Source organism: Bombina bombina, chromosome 6 (assembly GCF_027579735.1).
Source record: "Bombina bombina isolate aBomBom1 chromosome 6, aBomBom1.pri, whole genome shotgun sequence".
NCBI classification, from domain to species: domain Eukaryota; kingdom Metazoa; phylum Chordata; class Amphibia; order Anura; family Bombinatoridae; genus Bombina; species Bombina bombina.
This window is the reverse complement of record NC_069504.1, coordinates 776289103-776314113: the sequence shown is the minus strand read 5'-3', so window position 1 is coordinate 776314113 and position 25011 is coordinate 776289103. Positions and strand designations below refer to the sequence as shown.

General features: G+C 44.0%; 1 protein-coding gene across 1 annotated transcript in view; it reads left to right on the top strand.

Moving 5' to 3' along the window:
• ADAM9 (ADAM metallopeptidase domain 9) overlaps positions 1–25011 on the top strand; it is a 621882-nt gene that overhangs the window by 141692 nt on the left and 455179 nt on the right. Inside the window, exon 4 of the mRNA XM_053718079.1 lies at positions 7338–7416. Coding sequence (XP_053574054.1) covers positions 7338–7416 — 79 coding nt within the window. The remainder of the gene's footprint in view (positions 1–7337; positions 7417–25011) is intronic.

Sequence of the window (25011 nt, the reverse complement as noted above, 5' to 3'; positions counted from 1 at the left end):
ACGTCCCTTAAAGGAACCGTCATTCGTCGGGAAGTCGTCGGTGAAGATGGATGTTCCGCGTCGGCGGGATGACCATGGATCCGGAAGAAAGAAGATTGAAGATGCCGCTTGATAGAAGACTTCAGCCCGATCATGGACCTCTTCAGCTCCCGCTTGGATGAAGACTTCAGTCGGATCATGGACATCTTCAGCCCTCCGCTTGGGCTTGGATCAAGACATTGGAGGCTCTTCTTGATCGATCGGTGAACCCGGCGTGGTGAAGACAAGGTAGGGAGATCTTCAGGGGCTTAGTGTTAGGTTTATTTAAGGGGGGTTTGGATTAGATTAGGGGTATGTGGGTGGTGGGTTGTAATGTTGGGGGGGTATTGTATGTTGTTTTTTTTTACAGGCAAAAGAGCTGAATTCTTTGGGGCATGCCCCGCAAAGGGCCCTTTTCAGGGCTGGTAAGGTAAAAGAGCTTTTCTATTTTAATTTTAGATTTAGGTTTAATTGTAGATAATTGTAGGTATTTTATTTAATTTATTTATTGATAGTGTAGTGTTAGGTTTAATTGTAACTTAGGTTAGGATTTATTTTACAGATAATTTTGTAATTATTTTAACTAGGTAACTATTAAATAGTTATTAACTATTTAATAGCTATTGTACCTGGTTAAAATAAATACAAAGTTGCCTGTAAAGTAAATATTAATCCTAAAATAGCTACAATATAATTATAATTTATATTGTAGATATATTAGGGTTTATTTTACAGGTAAGTATTTAGCTTTAAATAGGAATAATTTATTTAATAAGAGTTAATTTATTTAGTTAGATAAAAATTATATTTAACTTAGGGGGGTGTTAGGGTTAGACTTAGCTTTAGGGGTTAAAAAATTTATTAGAGTAGCGGTGAGGTACGGTCGGCAGATTAGGGGTTAATGCTTGAAGTTAGGTGGCGGCGATGTTAGGGAGGGAAGATTAGGGGTTAATACTATTTTTATTATAGGGTTATTGAGGCGGGAGTGAGGCGGATTAGGGGTTAATACATTTATTATAGTAGCGGTGAGGTCCGGTCGGCAGATTAGGGGTTAATAAGTGTAGGTAGGTGGAGGCGACGTTGGGGGCGGCAGATTAGGGGTTAATAAATATTATGTAGGTGTCGGCGGTATTAGGGGCAGCAGATTAGGGGTACATAGGGATAACGTAGGTGCAGATTAGGGGTTAAACATTTTTAATAGAGTGGCGGCGAAGTGGGGGGGCCTCGGTTTAGGGGTACATAGGTAGTTTATGGGTGTTAGTGTACTTTAGAGCACAGTAGTTAAGAGCTTTATGAACCGGTGTTAGCCCAGAAAGCTCTTAACTCCTGTTTTTTTTCTGCGGCTGGAGTTTTGTCGTTAGATTTCTAACGCTCACTTCAGCCAAGACTCTAAATACCGCGTTAGAAAGATCCCATTGAAAAGATAGGATACGCAAATGACGTAAGGGGATCTGCGGTATGGAAAAGTCGCGGCTGCAAAGTGAGCGTTAAACCCTTTCCTGACTGACTCTAATTACCAGCGGTAGCCCAAAACCAGCGTTAGGAGCCTCTAACGCTGGTTTTGACGGCTAACGCCAAACTCTAAATCTAGCCGAAAATAAGCTATTTCATATACACAAATCTTAAAAAAGCAAATCTCATACACTTTATAATCTGCAGCTGGTAAAAAAAGTAATTGGAAACACATTAAGGGAAAAACAATTTTATAGTATACTGTCCCTTTAAGTCTTTTTTTTTTCCAACCCATATTACAATGTATGTAATTATTACTATTTAACTATATGTTAGACATTACAGGCTCTAGCTTACTATTTGTTTAACCCCTCCAGAGTTTTAACACATAAATAAACTCAAGAGGTCCAATGTTGGCAGCTCCTGAGCAGTTCACAACTGGTCAACAAGTCAGAAGTGGCAGTCACATGACTTCACAAATCACCAGCTGTGTCCTTATTTGGCAGGATTTTACCTATGTATTTACTTTTGGGCAGTTGGGTTAAACCTATAGGGGTCTATCACTATCCTTTAGAAAAGCATATAAAATTAATTATCTACAAAAACTCTCATGGACTCAGTAGAAGTTTAGCTGGCACCACAAAGGAGCATGATGAGCTCTTTCTGCTGGTTAGTCAATGCTAGAGTATATGCATTTCCTGTACAAATATGATGGTAGGTTTTTATTTCAGCAACGCTATGACAACCATCTTGGAAACCTTGCTGACATATTTGTAAAGGCAAATCTATACACTTTGCTTACATTGTAAGACCCGTATTTCAGTGGGGCACACAGAGGGGCCAGACATGAAGCAAGTACTTACTGGTAACTACCGGGCCCACCTTTAGCAACACTACTGGTTGCAGGGTCAGATCAGCCCCTTAGAGGTATGGGCCCAGTCTTAGTTGAGACCTCCAAGACCACTGTAGTTATCTCACTGTCTTTATAAACCATTTGGAGGATAATTCCCTCAGTGAAACAATGAATTAAAGACCACTGGTGTGCTAGGACAACTGTTCTTATCCTACTGTCATAACTATTCTTAGTAAATGAAAGCTGAGTGCCACCATACTCTACCGAGTCATATATATTTAATTCCTTTATTTTTTTTGAGATGTAAATACTGTCATGCTACTTAGTATGGGTTCATAAAAATGTAATAGAGGAATTATGGTAATATTTGTATATTTTTAGGCTTTTCGTAATCATTGTTTGCATTCTGGCTTATGTTTTCTCTCTATTTTAACGTCTATTTAATTGTTTGATCTTAGCCAATCACCCATTAATTAAAGACACTATGTACATATGAAATATTTATATAAGATTTGTTACGATAATGATTTAGCATGTTTATAATTCCATAAGAGACTTTTTGATTGGCTATGTTTTAATTGATGTAATATGTTTATGATTATTTTGACAAAGTGAATTGTAAATTTGAAGTCCTTTATAAGTTTCCATCTTAATGGGAGGAGAGTTCACTGCTTCATTCATTACTTGTGGGAATTAAGAACCTGGCCACCAGGGGGAGGCAAAGACACCCCAGCCAAAGGCTTAAATACCTCCCCCACTCCCCTCATCCCCCAGTCATTCTTTGCCTTTCGTCACAGGAGGTTGGCAGAGAAGTGTCAGAAGATTCAGAGTAGTCTCTTATGGAGGGTAGTACTCTTCGCAATGGGACTGGAGTTTTAAGTAGTCCTGTGAGCCTATCAGTGGGAGCATGGGTGAATGTTAGAGTCCGGAGATGCAGAGAGAGTCTTTCTGGGAACCCATCCCAACTCAGTTTAACAGCTCTATTAGCAATCAGCGTTGATGAGTCTCGCTGCCTGCTTTTCTTCTCTCAAGTCCATGTCAGGAGCGATGCTACTACCCTGTCACACTTGAAGGGCCGTGTTCCTGTTCCACGGCGTTGATTCTGGTAAGATCGTTTCATTTATATTTATATTTGATAACGCATGAAGACTGGATCACAGTGTGGCTCCTTTTATCTTTATAGAATCTAAGGTAATACCCTCGGAAGGGGGCTATTGAACAGGGGGGATATTAATATGCATAATATTGTTTGTGTTGTTCTACTGCATTTGTGTGAGATGAGGCTCTGTCAGTGTGGAACACAGTTCATAGAGAGAAATTGAGGCAGGCTTTTTTGGTGCATCCTTCTCTCGAGTGCAGGGGCTGTCCTGCATGGCACTCCATGTGACCAGATGTGGCCTATACAACTTCCTCTTTCTCGACCTGCGTTCGAAGGAGACGAGAGCTGTTTCTTGTAGTCCGGGTCATAGGAGGTGGTGAGTGCCCCGGCCATTGGGAAATAAAGGTGCCATTTATGTTTGATCATGTCCGTAATAAAGGCGCAAGCTATGGAGGACTCTGATATGTTAGAGGATATTCCCTCTTTATCTAAACCCATTAAATGTGTGTATTGTAAGGAGGTTCCTGTCGAACCGCCGACGCAACTCTGTTCCATGTGCTTTGACAATATTGCTATTTCCAAAAAGAATAAAGTATTTAGTACGACTGAGCCGTCCACCTATGAGGGTTCTCCGCCCAGCGAGGTGTGTTCCCTGCAATCATCTCCGATTACACAAGCAGTTCCCCAGGGCACTACTAATCCTCCTGCGGGAGGGGCCCTTTGGCCTCCAGACTTCGCCGATCAATTACAGATGGCGGTTTCTCCGGCCATTAATGCAATGCCTCGTCCTTCTAAGCGCAAGCGGAAGGTACTGCACTGCTATCCATCTCAGGGGTCTTCGATTCCGCTGGATGTCTCGGACAGATTATCAGCTGAGGGCAACTCTGACTTATCGTAGGATGTCGCTCCTGGGGCGGAATCGGCTACTTCTAAGCCTCCGTCCGCGGAGGAGCCTGATTTTAATTTTAGGATGGAGCATTTGCGCTATCTGCTAAAAGAGGTGTTTGCTATGTTGGAGGTTCCGGAACAAAAACTAGCGGAGGAACCTTCAATTCCTAAACTTGATAGAGTCTATGAGGAAAGGGTAGTGCCCCAGGCCTTCCCGGTTCCAGTCAAAATGGCTAACATTATTAAGAATGAATGGGAGAAACTGGGTTAGTCCTTTTCCCCCCTTTCTTCATTTACAAAACTTTTCCCCGTTCCTGAGGGGCAGCTTGAGCTGTGGGGAACTGTCCCTAAGGGGGATGGTGCTATCTCCACGCTCGCTAAGAGAACGACTATTCCGCTAGAGGATAGCTCCTCTTTCAAGGAACCCATGGATAAAAAGATGGAGACCTTGTTGCAGAGGATGTTCCAACTCACGGGGTTTGTTTTTCTGCCGGCGGCAGCAGTCGCAGGTGCGGCTACCTACTGGTGTGACGCACTAGCAGCGATGGTCAAGGTGGAGACTCCTCTCAATGAAATTCTAGACCGAATTAAGGCCTTAAAGGTGGCACATTTGTTAATTTGTGATGCTAACATGCAGATTATTCGCCTGAATGCTAAGACATCAGGGTTTTCTGTTTTAGCCCGCAGGGCTCTGTGGCTAAAGTTGTGGTCTGCTGACATGACCTTTAAGTCTTGTATGCTTTCCCTCCCATTCAAGGGAAAAGTTTTGTTTGGCCCGGGCCTGGATTCTATCATCTCTACGGTCACAGGTGGCAAGGGTGCCTTCTTGCCTCAGGATAAGGCGGCTAAACCATGGGGTCTACTTTTCGTCCCTTTCGCGCGGACAAGTTTCAGCGTCAGCTGATCTTGGAAGCCAACTATATCTTGGAACAAGTCCAAGCAGAACAAGAAGCCGTCGAATCAAAGTCGGCATGAAGGGGCGGCCCCCGGTCCGTCATCGGATAATAAAGGGGTCAGACTATCTCTTTTTGCGGTGGCCTGGAGAAGAGACGTTATAGACCCTTGGATTCTGGAGGTTGTATCCCAGGGTTACAGGATAGGTTTCAAGTCTTATCCGCCCAGAGGCAGATTCCTCCTGTCAAACATATCTTCAAGACCAGAAAAGAGAGACTCCTTCCTGAGGTGTGTGAGGGATCTCTCATCTCTCGGGGTAATCGTCCCAGTCCCTCTGGCAGAAACAGGTTTGGGGTATTATTCAAACCTTTTCGTGATCCTAAAGAAGGAGGGCATGTTGCGTCCAATTCTGGACCTAAAGGCCCTAAACAAATTTTTGTCAGTCCCATCGTTCAAGATGGAGACGATCAGGTCAATTTTGCCCCTGGTTCAAGAAGTGCAATTAATGACGACTATAGACCTGAAGGACGCTTACCTTCATGTTCCAATCCACAAGGATCACTTCAGGTTTCTAAGGTCCACCTTTCTGGACCAGCACTTTCAGTTTGTGGCCCTTTTGTTTGGTCTGGCGACTGCCCCAAGAGTCTTCACAAAGGTTCTTGGAGCTCTTCTCGCAGTAGCAAGAGCCAGAGGAATTGCAGTGGCTCCTTATCTGGACGATATCCTGGTTCAGGCTCCGTCCTACAGTCTTGCGGAGGATCTCTCGAGAGCTCTTCTACTACTTTGGTCCCATGGGTGGAAGATAAACAAAGGAAATAGTTCATTGGTCCCCAGCAACAGGGTGGAATTTCTGGGTATGATAATAGATTCTTTTATTTATTTTTTGACAGATCAGAGACGTTGCAAGCTTGCGTCCAACTGTCTAGCTCTCCAGACATCTTCCAGTACATCTGTGGCCAGGTGTATGGAGGTGATCTGGCTCCTGGTATCCAGCATAGATGTCATTCCTTTCGCCAGGTTCCAACCAGGAGCAAGCTTTGGTTATTCTGATTGCCCCGTCGTGGCCGCGGAGGATGTGGTTTGCGGATCTGGTGGCGATGTCGTCATCTCCGCCATGGAAGTTACCTTGTCGCAGGGATCTGCTGGTTCAAGGTCCTTTTCTACATCAAAATCTCGATTCTCTGAGGCTAACTGTGTGGAGATTGAACGACTAGTCTTAGCCAAGAGAGGATTTTCGGAAAGGGTAATTGACACCAGGAAGCCAGTCACTCGTCGCATCTACCACAAGGTGTGGAGGCCCTACTTGTCCTGGTGTGAGGAACGTGGATATCCCTGGCATAAGGTCAGGGTATCTAGGATCTTGACTTTTCTCCAGGACGGTCTGGATAAAGGTTTTGCCGCTAGTTCCCTAAGGGGACAGATTTCGTCTTCCTTCCCTAATGTCATGTTTGGGCCTGTACCAGCATGATAGATCATGCTTCACTGTTGCCAATATCAAAAGTAGTAACATTTTAGACCTAATTGACAATCATAAACCTAATTACTGTAAAGTACTGTTCATTTTCATTATTTGTTATGCTTATATTGAATCTGTTCATTTCTCAAAACGCATGAATAAAGTAGGCTTTTCCCCATATTTCTACTAGCCCTAGCTCTGTAACCAGTGGAATCTCAAACTCAAATTATTTTTACAGTAGAATGCTACCACAGTAGGTACTGTATAATCAACCGTAATGTGAGGGGAAATATTAAAAATTTGCACATAAGAGAAGTCTCAAACCTGAAATGTTCTGCATGCACACTACACTTACCTAAGTACCCCTAAAAAAATTAGGACTGAGACCCAAACCCTTCCCAATATAAATTGACCCTAAAAGGGGAACGTTCAGCCATCTTGATCATTACATTAAGTCTATGGAACAGGAATTTGCAAAATGTTTATTTGTACATGTACCTTGTAATGTGCTCTAGACATCAGGTTTCGTAACAAGGAGCTAGGACCATCCTGAGCTGGGATATTGAGGTTTCCTGTAAACAAAGCGGTCAAGCAAACAACTTGACAATTAATGGACAACTTGAGATTGTTGTTTGAGGTCTATTAAAGCTCATCTTTATGCCTTTTTTTTTTTCTAGTGATTTTATAGCCAAAGATTTTGTCACCTACACCTACACAGAAGCTGGGGAAAGGCTGTCAAGCAACCATCAGGATCAGGTCTGTATCTTCCTTATATTGTTATATTTTCCTTGTGGTTTGTAATTAACCCACAAATGGTATATTCTATACTTGTCCAGGCTATGATCTAGGACCTTATAGCTCTGTAGTTCTGTAGTGATTTCTCCTGTTAAGTGTAGTCAGTCCACGGGTCATCCATTACTTATGGGATATTAACTCCTCCCCAACAGGAAGTGCAAGAGGATCACCCAAGCAGAGCTGCTATATAGCTCCTCCCCTCTACGTCATACCCAGTCATTCTCTTGCACCCAACTAATAGATAGGATGTGTGAGAGGACTGTGGTTATTAAACTTAGTTTTATTTCTTCAATCAAAAGTTTGTTATTTTAAACGGCACCGGAGTGTGTTGTTTTTTCTCAGGCAGCATTTGAAGAAGAATCTACCTGAGTTTTGTGTATGATCTTAGCGGACGTAACTAAGATCCATTTGCTGTTCTCGGCCATTCTGAGGAGTGAGGTAACTTCAGAACAGGGGACAGCGGGCAGGTTCACCTGCAAAGAGGTATGTTGCAGTATATTATTTTCTAAGGAATGGAATTGACTGAGAAAATACTGCTAATACCGATATAATGTAAGTACAGCCTTAAATGCAGTAGTAGCAACTGGTATCAGGCTTATATGTATGTATGTTTACACTTAAGTATTTCTGGGGAATGGCACTTCTCTGGGAAAATACGGTATGCATATAACTTTTAGCCTAACTTGCAGTGTGAGCGACTAGCAGCAGGCTTTTTAATGACATTTCATAAATTAGATTTTAAACGTTTGCTGGCATGTTAAATCGTTTAATTATCTGAGGTACTTGGTGAAAAATTGTTTTGGGCGTTATTTTCCACATGGCTGTCGTTTGTTTTGAATTAAAACAGTTTACTGAGCTTCCCTCACTGTTGTATTGTGAGTGGGAGGGGCCTATTTTGGCGCTTTTACTACGCATTAGAAATTCAGTCACAGTCTGCCTTCTTCTCCCTGCATGATCCAGGACGTCTCTACAGAGCTCAGGGGTCTTCAAAACTAGTTTTGCGGGAGGTAATCACTCACAGCAGACCTGTGAGACTGTGCTTTGACTGTGATAAAAACGCTTATATTTCTCCAACATAGGTGTGTCCGGTCCACGGCGTCATCCTTACTTGTGGGATATTCTCTTCCCCAACAGGAAATGGCAAAGAGCCCAGCAAAGCTGGTCACATGATCCCTCCTAGGCTCCGCCTACCCCAGTCATTCTCTTTGCCGTTGTACAGGCAACATCTCCACGGAGATGGCTTAGAGTTTTTTAGTGTTTAACTGTAGTTTTTATTATTCAATCAAGAGTTTGTTATTTTAAAATAGTGCTGGTATGTACTATTTACTCAGAAACAGAAAAGAGATGAAGATTTCTGTTTGTATGAGGAAAATGATTTTAGCACCGTAACTAAAATCCATGGCTGTTCCACACAGGACTGTTGAGAGCAATTAACTTCAGTTGGGGGAACAGTGTGCAGTCTCTTGCTGCTTGAGGTATGACACATTCTAACAAGACGATGTAATGCTGGAAGCTGTCATTTTTCCCTATGGGATCCGGTAAGCCATGTTTATTACGATGGTAAATAAGGGCTTCACAAGGGCTTATTAAGATTGTAGACTTTTTCTGGGCTAAATCGATTAAGTTTTAAAACATAATTTATGCTTACCTGATAAATTCCTTTCTTCTGTTGTGTGATCAGTCCACGGGTCATCATTACTTCTGGGATATAACTCCTCCCCAACAGGAAATGCAAGAGGATTCACCCAGCAGAGCTGCATATAGCTCCTCCCCTCTACGTCAGTCCCAGTCATTCGACCAAGAATCAACGAGAAAGGAGTAACCAAGGGTGAAGTGGTGACTGGAGTATAATTTAAAAGATATTTACCTGCCTTAAAACAGGGCGGGCCGTGGACTGATCACACAACAGAAGAAAGGAATTTATCAGGTAAGCATAAATTATGTTTTCTTCTGTTATGTGTGATCAGTCCACGGGTCATCATTACTTCTGGGATACCAATACCAAAGCAAAAGTACACGGATGACGGGAGGGATAGGCAGGCTCATTATATAGAAGGAACCACTGCCTGAAGAACCTTTCTCCCAAAAATAGCCTCCGAAGAAGCAAAAGTGTCAAATTTGTAAAATTTGGAAAAAGTATGAAGCGAAGACCAAGTTGCAGCCTTGCAAATCTGTTCAACAGAGGCCTCATTCTTAAAGGCCCAAGTGGAAGCCACAGCTCTAGTGGAGTGAGCTGTAATTCTTTCAGGAGGCTGCTGACCAGCAGTCTCATAGGCTAAACGTATTATGCTACGAAGCCAAAAAGAGAGAGAGGTAGCAGAAGCTTTTTGACCTCTCCTCTGTCCAGAATAAACGACAAACAGGGAAGAAGTTTGGCGAAAATCTTTAGTTGCCTGCAAGTAGAATTTGAGGGCACGAACTACATCCAGATTGTGTAGAAGACGTTCCTTCTTTGAAGAAGGATTTGGACACAAGGATGGAACAACAATCTCTTGATTGATATTCCTGTTAGTGACCACCTTAGGTAAGAACCCAGGTTTAGTACGCAGAACTACCTTGTCTGAGTGAAAAATCAGATAAGGAGAATCACAATGTAAGGCTGATAACTCAGAGACTCTTCGAGCCGAGGAAATAGCCATTAAAAACAGAACTTTCCAAGATAACAATCTTATATCAATGGAATGAAGGGGTTCAAATGGAACACCCTGTAAAACGTTAAGAACTAAGTTTAAACTCCATGGCGGAGCAACAGCTTTAAACACAGGCTTGATCCTAGCCAAAGCCTGACAAAAAGCCTGGACGTCTGGATTTTCTGACAGACGCCTGTGTAACAAGATGGACAGAGCTGAAATCTGTCCCTTTAATGAACTAGCTGATAAACCCTTTTCTAACCCTTCTTGTAGAAAAGACAATATCCTAGAGATCCTAACCTTACTCCAGGAGTAATGTTTGGATTCGCACCAGTATAGGTATTTACGCCATATTTTATGGTAAATCTTTCTGGTAACAGGCTTCCTAGCCTGTATCAAGGTATCAATAACCGACTCAGAAAAACCACGTTTTGATAAAATCAAACGTTCAATTTCCAAGCAGTCAGCTTCAGAGAAGTTAGATTTTGATGTTTGAATGGACCCTGTATCAGAAGGTCCTGTCTTAGAGGTAGAGACCAAGGCGGACAGGATGACATGTCCACTAGATCTGCATACCAAGTCCTGCGTGGCCATGCAGGCGCTATTAGAATCACTGATGCTCTCTCCTGCTTGATTTTGGCAATCAATCGAGGAAGCAGCGGAAAGGGTGGAAACACATAAGCCATCCCGAAGTTCCAAGGTGCTGTCAAAGCATCTATCAGAACCGCTCCCGGATCCCTGGATCTGGACCCGTAGCGAGGAAGTTTGGCGTTCTGGCGAGACGCCATGAGATCTATCTCTGGTTTGCCCCAACGTCGAAGTATTTGGGCAAAGACCTCCGGATGAAGTTCCCACTCCCCCGGATGAAAAGTCTGGCGACTCAAGAAATCCGCCTCCCAGTTCTCCACTCCCGGGATGTGGATTGCTGACAGGTGGCAAGAGTGAGACTCTGCCCAGCGAATTATCTTTGATACTTCCACCATTGCTAGGGAGCTTCTTGTCCCTCCCTGATGGTTGATGTAAGCTACAGTCGTGATGTTGTCCGACTGAAACCTGATGAACCCCCGAGTTGTTAATTGGGGCCAAGCTAGAAGGGCATTGAGAACTGCCCTCAATTCCAGAATGTTTATTGGAAGGAGACTCTCCTCCTGATTCCATAGTCCCTGAGCCTTCAGAGAATTCCAGACAGCGCCCCAACCTAGTAGGCTGGCGTCTGTTGTTACAATTGTCCAGTCTGGCCTGCTGAATGGCATCCCCCTGGACAGGTGTGGCCGATGAAGCCACCATAGAAGAGAATTTCTGGTCTCTTGATTCAGATTCAGAGTAGGGGACAAATCTGAGTAATCCCCATTCCACTGACTTAGCATGCATAATTGCAGAGGTCTGAGGTGTAGGCGTGCAAAAGGTACTATGTCCATTGCCGCTACCATTAAGCCGATCACCTCCATGCATTGAGCCACTGACGGGTGTTGAATGGAATGAAGGACACGGCATGCATTTTGAAGCTTTGTTAACCTGTCCTCTGTCAGGTAAATCTTCATTTCTACAGAATCTATAAGAGTCCCCAAGAATGGGACTCTTGTGAGAGGAAAAAGAGAACTCTTCTTTTCGTTCACTTTCCATCCATGCGACCTTAGAAATGCCAGAACTAACTCTGTATGAGACTTGGCAGTTTGAAAGCTTGAAGCTTGTATTAGAATGTCGTCTAGGTATGGAGCTACCGAAATCCCTCGCGGTCTTAGTACCGCCAGAAGGGCACCCAGAACCTTTGTGAAGATTCTTGGAGCCGTAGCCAATCCGAATGGAAGAGCTACAAACTGGTAGTGCCTGTCTAAGAAGGCAAACCTTAGATACCGGTGATGATCTTTGTGGATCGGTATGTGAAGGTAAGCATCCTTTAAATCCACTGTGGTCATGTACTGACCCTCTTGGATCATGGGTAAGATTGTCCGAATAGTTTCCATTTTGAACGATGGAACTCTTAGGAATTTGTTTAGAATCTTTAAATCTAAGATTGGCCTGAAAGTTCCCTCTTTTTTGGGAACCACAAACAGGTTTGAGTAGAACCCTTGTCCTTGTTCCGACCGCGGAACCGGATGGATCACTCCCATTATTAACAGATCTTGTACGCAGCGTAGAAACGCTTCTTTCTTTATCTGGTTTGTTGACAACCTTGACAGATGAAATCTCCCCCTTGGGGGAGATAATTTGAAGTCTAGAAGGTATCCCTGAGATATGATCTCTAGTGCCCAGGGATCCTGAACATCTCTTGCCCAGGCCTGGGCGAAGAGAGAGAGTCTGCCCCCCACTAGATCCGGTCCCGGATCGGGGGCTCTCGGTTCATGCTGTCTTTGGGGCAGCAGCAGGTTTCCTGGCCTGCTTGCTCTTGTTCCAGGACTGGTTAGGCTTCCAGCCTTGCCTGTAACGAGCAACAGCTCCTTCCTGTTTTGGTGCAGTGGAGGTTGATGCTGCTCCTGTTTTGAAGTTCCGAAAGGGACGAAAATTAGACTGTCTAGCCTTAGCTTTGGCTTTGTCTTGAGGTAGGGCGTGGCCCTTACCTCCTGTAATGTCAGCGATAATCTCTTTCAAACCGGGCCCAAATAAAGACTGCCCCTTGAAAGGTATATTAAGTAATTTGGACTTAGAAGTAACATCAGCTGACCAGGATTTTAGCCACAGCGCCCTACGTGCCTGTATGGCGAATCCTGAGTTCTTAGCCGTAAGTTTGGTTAAATGTACTACGGCCTCCGAAATGAAGGAATTAGCTAGTTTAAGGACTCTAAGCCTGTCCGTAATGTCGTCTAGCGTAGATGAACTAAGGTTCTCTTCAAGCGACTCAATCCAAAATGCTGCCGCAGCCGTAATCGGCGCGATACATGCAAGGGGTTGTAATATAAAACCTTGTTGAACAAACATTTTCTTAAGGTAACCCTCTAATTTTTTATCCATTGGATCTGAGAAAGCACAGCTATCCTCCACCGGGATAGTGGTACGCTTAGCTAAAGTAGAAACTGCTCCCTCCACCTTGGGGACCGTTTGCCATAAGTCCCGAGTGGTGGCGTCTATTGGAAACATCTTTCTAAATATTGGAGGGGGTGAGAACGGCACACCGGGTCTATCCCACTCCTTAGTAACAATTTCAGTTAGTCTCTTAGGTATAGGAAAAACATCAGTACTCGCCGGTACCGCAAAGTATTTATCCAACCTACACAGTTTCTCTGGTATTGCAACGGTGTTACAATCGTTGAGAGCTGCTAAGACCTCCCCTAGTAATACACGGAGGTTCTCCAATTTAAATTTAAAATTTGAAATATCTGAGTCCAATCTGTTTGGATCAGAACCGTCACCCACAGAATGAAGCTCTCCGTCCTCATGCTCTGCGAGCTGTGACGCAGTATCAGACATGGCCCTAGCATTGTCAGCGCACTCTGTTCTCACCCCAGAGTGATCACGCTTGCCTCTTAGTTCTGGTAATTTAGACAAAACTTCAGTCATAACAGTAGCCATATCTTGTAATGTTATCTGTAATGGCCGCCCAGATGTACTAGGCGCCAAAATATCACGCACCTCCCGGGCGGGAGATGCAGGTACTGCCGCGTGAGGCGAGTTAGTCGGCATAACTCTCCCCTCGCTGTTTGGTGAAATTTGTTCACATTGTACAGATTGACTTTTATTTAAAGTAGCATCAATACAGTTAGTACATAAATTTCTATTGGGCTCCACCTTGGCATTGGAACAAATGACACAGATATCTTCCTCTGAGTCAGACATGTTTAACACACTAGCAAAAAACTTACAACTTGGTTATAATCTTTTTTAGCAAAAAAGCGTACTGTGCCTCAAAGAGGTACTAACGATTAAATGACAGTTGAAATAATGAACTGAAAAACAGTTATAGCATCAAACTTTAAAACCACAAAACTTTTAGCAAAGGTTTGTTCCCATTAGTAAAATAACAATAATTAAATTTGACATAAAAAATACAAAGCAACGTTTTTATTCACAGTCACTATAAGAATTCTCACAGCTCTGCTGAGAGAATTTACCTCCCTTCAAAGAAGTTTGAAGACCCCTGAGATCTATCAGAGATGAACCGGATCATGCAGGAAATATAAAAGTAACTGACTGGTATTTTTTGATGCGTAGCAAAGAGCGCCAAAAACGGCCCCTCCCTCTCCCACACAGCAGTGAAGAGAAACGAAACTGTCACAATTAAAGCAAAAAAACTGCCAAGTGGAAAATAATGCCCAAATATTTATTCACACAGTACCTCAGCAATGTAAACGATTCTACATTCCAGCAAAAACGTTTAACATGATAAATAGTTATTAAAAAGGATTAGTGACCTTTAACAGAGTAGTTCCGGTGAAATACCATCCCCAGAATACTGAAGTGTATACATACATGTCATTTTAACGGTATGGCAGGATTTTCTCATCAATTCCATTCAGAAAATAAAAACTGCTACATACCTCAATGCAGATTCATCTGCCCGCTGTCCCCTGATCTGAAGCCTTTACCTCCCTCAGATGGCCGAGAACAGCAATATGATCTTAACTACTCCGGTTAAAATCATAGTAAAAAAACTCTGACAGATTCTTCCTCAAACTCTGCCAGAGAAGTAATAACACGCTCCGGTGCTATTTTAAAATAACAAACTTTTGATTGAAGTCATAAAAACTAAGTATAATCACCATAGTCCTCTCACACATCCTATCTAGTCGTTGGGTGCAAGAGAATGACTGGGACTGACGTAGAGGGGAGGAGCTATATGCAGCTCTGCTGGGTGAATCCTCTTGCATTTCCTGTTGGGGAGGAGTTATATCCCAGAAGTAATGATGACCCGTGGACTGATCACACATAACAGAAGAAAACATATTTAGCTTTGAGGAATCATTTTATCTGGGTTTATTGATATTATAATATCGGCAGGCACTGTATTAGACACCTTATTTCTCTGGGGCTTTCCCAAAGCATAAGCAGAGCCTCATTTTCGCGCCGGTGTGGCGCACTTGTTTTTGAGAGGCATGGCATGCAGTCGCATGTGAGAGGAGCTCTGATACTTAGAAAAGACTTTCTGAAGGCGTCATTTGGTATCGTATTCCCCTTTGGGCTTGGTTGGGTCTCAGCAAAGCAGATACCAGGGACTGTAAAGGGGTTAAAGTGTTAAAACGGCTCCGGTTCCGTTATTTTAAGGGTTAAAGCTTCCAAATTTGGTGTGCAATACTTTTAAGGCTTTAAGACACTGTGGTGAAAATTTGGTGAATTTTGTACAATTCCTTCATGTTTTTTCGCAATTGCAGTAATAAAGTGTGTTCAGTTTAAAATTTAAAGTGACAGTAACGGTTTTATTTTAAAACGTTTTTTGTACTTTATTATCAAGTTTATGCCTGTTTAACATGTCTGAACTACCAGATAGACTGTGTTCTGAATGTGGGGAAGCCAGAATTCCTGTTCATTTAAATAAATGTGATTTATGTGATAATGACAATGATGCCCAAGATGATTCCTCAAGTGAGGGGAGTAAGCATGGTACTGCATCATTCCCTCCTTCGTCTACACGAGTCTTGCCCACTCAGGAGGCCCCTAGTACATCTAGCGCGCCAATACTGCTTACTATGCAACAATTAACGGCTGTAATGGATAATTCTGTCAAAAACATTTTAGCCAAAATGAACCCTTGTCAGCGTAAGCGTGGCTGCTCTGTTTTAGTTACTGAAGAGCATGACGACGCTGATATTAATATCTCTGAAGGGCCCCTAACCCAATCTGAGGGGGCCAGGGAGGTTTTGTCTGAGGGAGAAATTACTGATTCAGGGAACATTTCTCAACAGGCTGAACCTGATGTAATTGCATTTAAATTTAAGTTGGAACATCTCCGCATTCTGCTTAAGGAGGTATTATCCACTCTGGATGATTGTGAAAAGTTGGTCATCCCAGAGAAACTATGTAAAATGGACAAGTTCCTAGAGGTGCCGGAGCTCCCAGAAGCTTTTCCTATACCCAAGCGGGTGGCGGACATTGTTAATAAAGAATGGGAAAGGCCCGGTATTCCTTTCGTCCCTCCCCCCATATTTAAAAAATTGTTTCCTATGGTCGACCCCAGAAAGGACTTATGGCAGACAGTCCCCAAGGTCGAGGGAGCGGTTTCTACTTTAAACAAACGCACCACTATACCCATAGAGGATAGTTGTGCTTTCAAAGATCCTATGGATAAAAAATTAGAAGGTTTGCTTAAAAAGATGTTTGTTCAGCAGGGTTACCTTCTACAACCAATTTCATGCATTGTCCCTGTCACTACAGCCGCATGTTTCTGGTTTGATGAACTGATAAAGGCGCTCGATAGTGATTCTCCTCCTTATGAGGAGATTATGGACAGAATCAATGCTCTCAAATTGGCTAATTCTTTCACCCTAGACGCCACTTTGCAATTGGCTAGGTTAGCGGCTAAGAATTCTGGGTTTGCTATTGTGGCGCGCAGAGCGCTTTGGTTGAAATCTTGGTCGGCTGACGCGTCTTCCAAGAACAAGCTACTAAACATTCCTTTCAAGGGGAAAACGCTGTTTGGCCCTGACTTGAAAGAGATTATCTCGGATATCACTGGGGGTAAGGGCCACGCCCTTCCTCAGGATCGGCCTTTCAAGGCAAAAAATAGACCCAATTTTCGTCCCTTTCGTAAAAACGGACCAGCCCAAAGTGTTACGTCCTCTAAGCAAGAGGGTAATACTTCTCAAGCCAAGCCAGCTTGGAGACCAATGCAAGGCTGGAACAAGGGAAAGCAGGCCAAGAAGCCTGCCACTGCTACCAAGACAGCATGAAATATTGGCCCCCGATCCGGGACCGGATCTGGTGGGGGGCAGACTCTCTCTCTTCGCTCAGGCTTGGGCAAGAGATGTTCTGGATCCTTGGGCACTAGAAATAGTCTCCCAGGGTTATCTTCTGGAATTCAAGGGACTTCCCCCAAGGGGGAGGTTCCACAGGTCTCAGTTGTCTTCAGACCACATAAAAAGACAGGCGTTCTTACATTGTGTAGAAGACCTGTTAAAAATGGGAGTGATTCATCCTGTTCCACTAAGAGAACAAGGGATGGGGTTCTACTCCAATCTGTTCATAGTTCCCAAAAAAGAGGGAACGTTCAGACCAATCTTAGATCTCAAGATCTTAAACAAGTTTCTCAAGGTTCCATCTTTCAAGATGGAAACCATTCGAACTATTCTTCCTTCCATCCAGGAGGGTCAATTCATGACCACGGTGGATTTAAAGGATGCGTATCTACATATTCCTATCCACAAGGAACATCATCGGTTCCTAAGGTTTGCATTCCTGGACAAACATTACCAGTTCGTGGCGCTTCCTTTCGGATTAGCCACTGCTCCAAGGATTTTCACAAAGGTACTAGGCTCCCTTCTAGCGGTGCTAAGACCAAGGGGCATTGCAGTAGTACCTTACCTGGACGACATTCTGATTCAAGCGTCGTCCCTTCCTCAAGCAAAGGCTCACACGGACATTGTCCTGGCCTTTCTCAGATCTCACGGCTGGAAAGTGAACGTGGAAAAGAGTTCTCTATCCCCGTCAACAAGGGTTCCCTTCTTGGGAACAATTATAGACTCTTTAGAAATGAGGATCTTTCTAACAGAGGCCAGAAAAACAAAACTTCTAGACTCTTGTCGGATACTTCATTCCGTTCCTCTTCCTTCCATAGCTCAGTGCATGGAAGTGATCGGGTTGATGGTAGCGGCGATGGACATAGTTCCTTTTGCGCGCATTCATCTAAGACCATTACAACTGTGCATGCTCAGTCAGTGGAATGGGGACTATACAGACTTGTCTCCGAAGATACAAGTAAATCAGAGGACCAGAGACTCACTCCGTTGGTGGCTGTCCCTGGACAATCTGTCTCAAGGGATGACGTTCCGCAGACCAGAGTGGGTCATTGTCACGACCGACGCCAGTCTGATGGGCTGGGGCGCGGTCTGGGGATCCCTGAAAGCTCAGGGTCTTTGGTCTCGGGAAGAATCTCTTCTACCGATAAATATTCTGGAACTGAGAGCGATATTCAATGCTCTCAAGGCCTGGCCTCGGCTAGCGAGGACCAAGTTCATACGGTTTCAATCAGACAACATGACAACTGTTGCGTACATCAACCATCAGGGGGGAACAAGGAGTTCCCTAGCGATGGAAGAAGTGACCAAAATCATTCTATGGGCGGAGTCTCACTCCTGCCACCTGTCTGCTATCCACATCCCAGGAGTGGAAAATTGGGAAGCGGATTTTCTGAGTCGTCAGACATTGCATCCGGGGGAGTGGGAACTCCATCCGGAAATCTTTGCCCAAGTCACTCACCTGTGGGGCATTCCAGACATGGATCTGATGGCCTCTCGTCAGAACTTCAAAGTTCCTTGCTACGGGGCCAGATCCAGGGATCCCAAGGCGGCTCTAGTGGATGCACTAGTAGCACCTTGGACCTTCAAACTAGCTTATGTGTTCCCGCCATTTCCTCTCATCCCCAGGCTGGTAGCCAGGATCAATCAGGAGAGGGCGTCGGTGATCTTGATAGCTCCTGCGTGGCCACGCAGGACTTGGTATGCAGATCTGGTGAATATGTCATCGGCTCCACCTTGGAAGCTACCTTTGAGACGAGACCTTCTTATTCAGGGTCCGTTCGAACATCCGAATCTGGTTTCACTCCAGCTGACTGCTTGGAGATTGAACGCTTGATTTTATCGAAGCGAGGATTCTCAGATTCTGTTATCGATACTCTTGTTCAGGCCAGAAAGCCTGTAACTAGAAAGATTTACCACAAAATTTGGAAAAAATATATCTGTTGGTGTGAATCTAAAGGATTCCCTTGGGACAAGGTTAAGATTCCTAGGATTCTATCCTTCCTTCAAGAAGGATTGGAAAAAGGATTATCTGCTAGTTCCCTGAAGGGACAGATTTCTGCCTTGTCGGTATTACTTCACAAAAAGCTGGCAGCTGTGCCAGATGTTCAAGCCTTTGTTCAGGCTCTGGTTAGAATCAAGCCTGTTTACAAACCTTTGACTCCTCCTTGGAGTCTCAATTTAGTTCTTTCGGTTCTTCAGGGGGTTCCGTTTGAACCCTTACATTCCGTTGATATTAAGTTATTATCTTGGAAAGTTTTGTTTTTAGTTGCGATTTCTTCTGCTAGAAGAGTCTCAGAATTATCTGCTCTGCAGTGTTCTCCTCCTTATCTGGTGTTTCATGCAGATAAGGTGGTTTTACGTACTAAACCTGGTTTTCTTCCAAAAGTTGTTTCTAACAAAAACATTAACCAGGAGATTATCGTACCTTCTCTGTGTCCAAAACCAGTTTCAAAGAAGGAACGTTTGTTGCACAATTTGGATGTTGTTCGCGCTCTAAAATTCTATTTAGATGCTACAAAGGATTTTAGACAAACATCTTCCTTGTTTGTTGTTTATTCAGGTAAAAGGAGAGGTCAAAAAGCAACTTCTACCTCTCTCTCTTTTTGGATTAAAAGCATCATCAGATTGGCTTACGAGACTGCCGGACGGCAGCCTCCCGAAAGAATCACAGCTCATTCCACTAGGGCTGTGGCTTCCACATGGGCCTTCAAGAACGAGGCTTCTGTTGATCAGATATGTAGGGCAGCGACTTGGTCTTCACTGCACACTTTTACCAAATTTTACAAGTTTGATACTTTTGCTTCTTCTGAGGCTATTTTTGGGAGAAAGGTTTTGCAAGCCGTGGTGCCTTCCATTTAGGTGACCTGATTTGCTCCCTCCCTTCATCCGTGTCCTAAAGCTTTGGTATTGGTTCCCACAAGTAAGGATGACGCCGTGGACCGGACACACCTATGTTGGAGAAAACAGAATTTATGTTTACCTGATAAATTTCTTTCTCCAACGGTGTGTCCGGTCCACGGCCCGCCCTGGTTTTTTAATCAGGTCTGATAATTTATTTTCTTTAACTACAGTCACCACGGTACCATATGGTTTCTCCTATGCAAATATTCCTCCTTAACGTCGGTCGAATGACTGGGGTAGGCGGAGCCTAGGAGGGATCATGTGACCAGCTTTGCTGGGCTCTTTGCCATTTCCTGTTGGGGAAGAGAATATCCCACAAGTAAGGATGACGCCGTGGACCGGACACACCGTTGGAGAAAGAAATTTATCAGGTAAACATAAATTCTGTTTTTCAATTGTTATCCGTTTTTCTGATATTAAGGGTTAATCATCCATTGCTAATGAGTGCAATCCTTTGCTAAATTTATGCATTTACTGTGAAAATTTGGTTTCTATAACTAATCCGGTTCATTGTTATTCAACTGTGACAGTTTTTGTGTGCTTCTTAAAGGCACAGTAACGTTTTTTTATATTGCTTGCAAATTTATTTGAAAAATATTTTCCAAGCTTGCTAGTCTAATTGCTAGTTTGTTTTAACATGTCTGACATAGAGGAATCTCTTTGTGCAATATGTTCAAAAGCCAATGTGGAGCCCAATAGAAATTTGTGTACTAATTGCATTGATGCTACTTTAAATAAAAGTCAATCTGTACATTTTAAGAAAATTTCACCAGACAACGAGGGGAAAGTTATGCCGACTAACTCTCCTCACGTGTCAGTACCTGCATCTCCCGCTCAGGAGGTGCGTGATATTGCGACGCCAAGTACATCAGGGCGGCCATTACAAATCCCTTTACGTGTAAAGGGATTTGTAATGGCCGCCCTGATGTACTTGGCGTCGCAATATCACGCACCTCCTGAGCGGGAGATGCAGATTGACTTTTATTTAAAGTAGCATCAATGCAATTAGTACACAAATGGCTAATGTTATGACTGAAGTTTGGCTAATGTTATGACTGAAGTTTTATCTAAATTACCAGAACTTAGAGGTAAACGCGACCACTCTGGGGTGAGAACAGAGTACGCTGATAATGCTAGAGCCACGTCTGATACTGCGTCACAAGTGGCAGAACATGAAGACGGAGAGCTTCATTCTGTGGGTGACGGAATGGCTAATGTTATGACTGAAGTTTTATCTAAATTACCAGAACTTAGAGGTAAACGCGACCACTCTGGGGTGAGAACAGACTACGCTGATAATGCTAGAGCCACGTCTGATACTGCGTCAAAAGTGGCAGAACATGAAGACGGAGAGCTTCATTCTGTGGGTGACGGATCTGATCCAAATAGACTGGACTCAGACATTTCAAATTTTAAATTTAAGCTTGAAAACCTCCGTGTATTATTAGGGGAGGTATTAGCGGCTCTGAATGATTGTAACACGGTTGCAATCCCAGAGAAATTATGTAGGCTGGATAGATACTATGCGGTACCGGCGTGTACTGACGTCTTTCCTATACCTAAGAGACTTACAGAAATTATTACTAAGGAGTGGGATAGGCCAGGTGTGCCCTTTTCCCCCCCTCCTATATTTAGAAAAATGTTTCCAATAGACGCCACCACACGGGACTTATGGCAGACGGTCCCTAAGGTGGAAGGAGCAGTTTCTACTCTGGCTAAGCGTACCACTATCCCGGTGGAGGATAGCTGTGCCTTTTCAGACCCAATGGACAAAAAATTAGAGGGTTACCTTAAGAAAATGTTTACTCAACAAGGTTTTATATTACAACCTCTCGCATGCATTGCGCCTGTCACGGCTGCGGCGGCATTTTGGTTTGAGTCTCTAGAGGAGACCATTAGCTCAGTTCCATTGGATGAAATCATAGACAAGCTTAGAGTCCTTAAGCTAGCTAATTCATTTATTTCTGATGCCGTAGTACATTTAACTAAGCTTACGGCTAAGAATTCCGGTTTCGCCATCCAGGCGCGCAGAGCGCTGTGGCTAAAATCCTGGTCAGCCGATGTGACTTCTAAATCTAAATTGCTTAACATATCTTTCAAAGGGCAGACATTATTTGGGCCCGGTTTCAAAGAAATTATCGCTGACCTTACTGGAGGTAAGGGACATGCCCTGCCTCAAGACAGAGCCAAACCAAGGGCTAGACAGTCTAATTTTCGTGCCTTTCGTAACTTCAAGGCAGGAGCAGCATCAACTTCCTCCGCTACAAAACAGGAAGGAACTGTTGCTCGTTACAGACAGGGCTGGAAACCTAACCAGACCTGGAACAAGGGCAAGCAGGCCAGAAAACCTGCTGCCGCCCCTAAGACAGCATGAAGTGAGGGCCCCCGATCTGGCAACGGATCTAGTAGGGGGCAGACTTTCTCTCTTCGCCCAGGCTTGGGCAAGAGATGTCCAGGATCCCTGGGCGTTAGAGATCATATCCCAGGGATATCTTCTGGACTTCAAAGCTTCTCCTCCCAAAGGGAGATTTCATCTTTCAAGGTTGTCAACAAACCAGACAAAGAAAGAGGCGTTTCTACGCTGTGTTCAAGATCTTTTGTTAATGGGAGTGATCCACCCGGTTCCGCGGTCGGAACACGGACAAGGGTTTTACTCAAATCTGTTTGTGGTTCCCAAGAAAGAGGGAACCTTCAGACCAATCTTGGATTTAAAGATCCTAAACAAATTCCTAAGAGTTCCATCGTTCAAAATGGAAACTATTCGGACAATCTTACCCATGATCCAAAAGGGTCAGTACATGACCACAGTGGATCTAAAGGATGCGTACTTTCACATACCGATTCACAGGGATCATTACCGGTACCTAAGGTTTGCCTTCCTAGACAGGCATTATCAGTTTGTAGCTCTTCCCTTCGGGTTAGCTACGGCTCCAAGAATCTTTACAAAGGTCCTGGGCTCTCTTCTGGCGGTACTAAGACCGCGACGAATAGAGGTAGCTCCGTACCTAGACAACATTCTGATACAAGCGTCAAATTTCCAAACTGCCAAGTCTCATACAGAGTTAGTTCTGGCATTTCTAAGGTCGCATGGGTGGAAGGTGAACGTAGAAAAGAGTTCTCTATTGCCACTCACAAGAGTTCCCTTCTTGGGGACTCTTATAGATTCTGTAGAAATGAAAATTTACCTGACAGAGGACAGGTTAACAAAACTTCTAAATGCTTGCCGTGTCCTTCATTCCATTCAACACCCGTCAGTGGCTCAATGCATGGAGGTAATCTGCTTAATGGTAGCGGCAATGGACATAGTACCTTTTGCACGCCTGCATCTCAGACCGCTGCAATTGTGCATGCTAAGTCAGTGGAATGGGGATTACTCAGATTTGTCCCCTACGCTGAATCTGGATCAAGAGACCAGAGATTCTCTTCTATGGTGGCTTTCTCGGCCACATCTGTCCAGGGGGATGCCCTTCAGCAGACCAGACTGGACAATTGTAACAACAGACGCCAGCCTACTAGGTTGGGGCGCTGTCTGGAATTCCCTGAAGGCTCAGGGATCATGGACTCAGGAGGAGAGTCTCCTTCCAATAAACATTCTGGAATTGAGAGCAGTTCTCAATGCCCTTCTGGCTTGGCCTCAGTTAGCAATTCTGAGGTTCATCAGGTTTCAGTCGGACAACATCACGACTGTGGCTTACATCAACCATCAGGAAGGGACAAGGAGTTCCCTAGCGATGATGGAAGTATCAAAGATAATTCGCTGGGCAGAGTCTCACTCTTGCCACCTGTCAGCGATCCACATCCCAGGCGTGGAGAACTGGGAGGCGGATTTTCTAAGTCGCCAGACTTTTCATCCGGGGGAGTGGGAACTTCATCCGGAGGTCTTTGCCCAAATACTTTGACGTTGGGGCAAACCAGATATGGATCTCATGGCGTCTCGCCAGAACGCCAAGCTTCCTTGTTACGGGTCCAGGTCCAGGGACCCGGGAGCGGTCCTGATAGATGCTTTGACAGCACCTTGGACCTTCAAGATGGCTTATGTGTTTCCACCCTTCCCGATGCTTCCTCGATTGATTGCCAGGATCAAACAGGAGAAAGCATCGGTGATTCTAATAGCGCCTGCGTGGCCACGCAGGACCTGGTATGCAGATCTAGTGGACATGTCATCCTGTCCACCTTGGTCTCTGCCTCTGAGACAGGACCTTCTAATTCAGGGTCCTTTCAAACATCAAAATCTAATTTCTCTGAAGCTGACTGCATGGAGATTGAACGCTTGATTTTATCAAAGCGTGGATTTTCGGAGTCAGTAATTGATACCTTAATACAGGCTAGGAAACCTGTTACCAGGAAAATTTACCATAAAATATGGCGTAAATATTTACACTGGTGCGAATCCAAGAGTTACTCATGGAGTAAGGTTAGGATTCCTAGGATATTGTCTTTTCTACAAGACGGTTTAGAAAAGGGTTTATCTGCAAGTTCTTTAAAGGGACAGATCTCAGCTCTGTCCATCCTTTTACACAAACGTCTGTCAGAAGTTCCAGACGTTCAGGCTTTTTGTCAGGCTTTGGCCAGGATTAAGCCTGTGTTTAAGACTGTTGCTCCACCATGGAGCTTAAACTTAGTTCTTAACGTTTTACAGGGTGTTCCGTTTGAACCCCTTCATTCCATTGATATCAAGCTGTTATCTTGGAAAGTTCTGTTTCTAATGGCTATTTCCTCTGCTCGTAGAGTCTCTGAGTTATCGGCTTTACATTGTGATTCTCCTTATCTGATTTTTCATTCAGACAAGGTAGTTCTGCGTACTAAACCTGGGTTCTTACCTAAGGTAGTCACTAACAAGAATATCAATCAAGAGATTGTTGTTCCATCATTGTGCCCTAACCCTTCTTCAAAAAAGGAGCGACTTCTGCACAATCTAGACGTAGTCCGTGCCTTAAAATTTTATTTACAGGCAACTAAAGATTTTCGCCAAACATCTTCCCTGTTTGTAGTTTATTCTGGTCAGAGGAGAGGTCAAAAAGCATCTGCTACCTCTCTCTCTTTTTGGCTTCGTAGCATAATACGTTTAGCCTATGAGACTGCTGGACAGCAGCCTCCTGAAAGAATTACAGCTCATTCTACGAGAGCTGTGGCTTCCACGT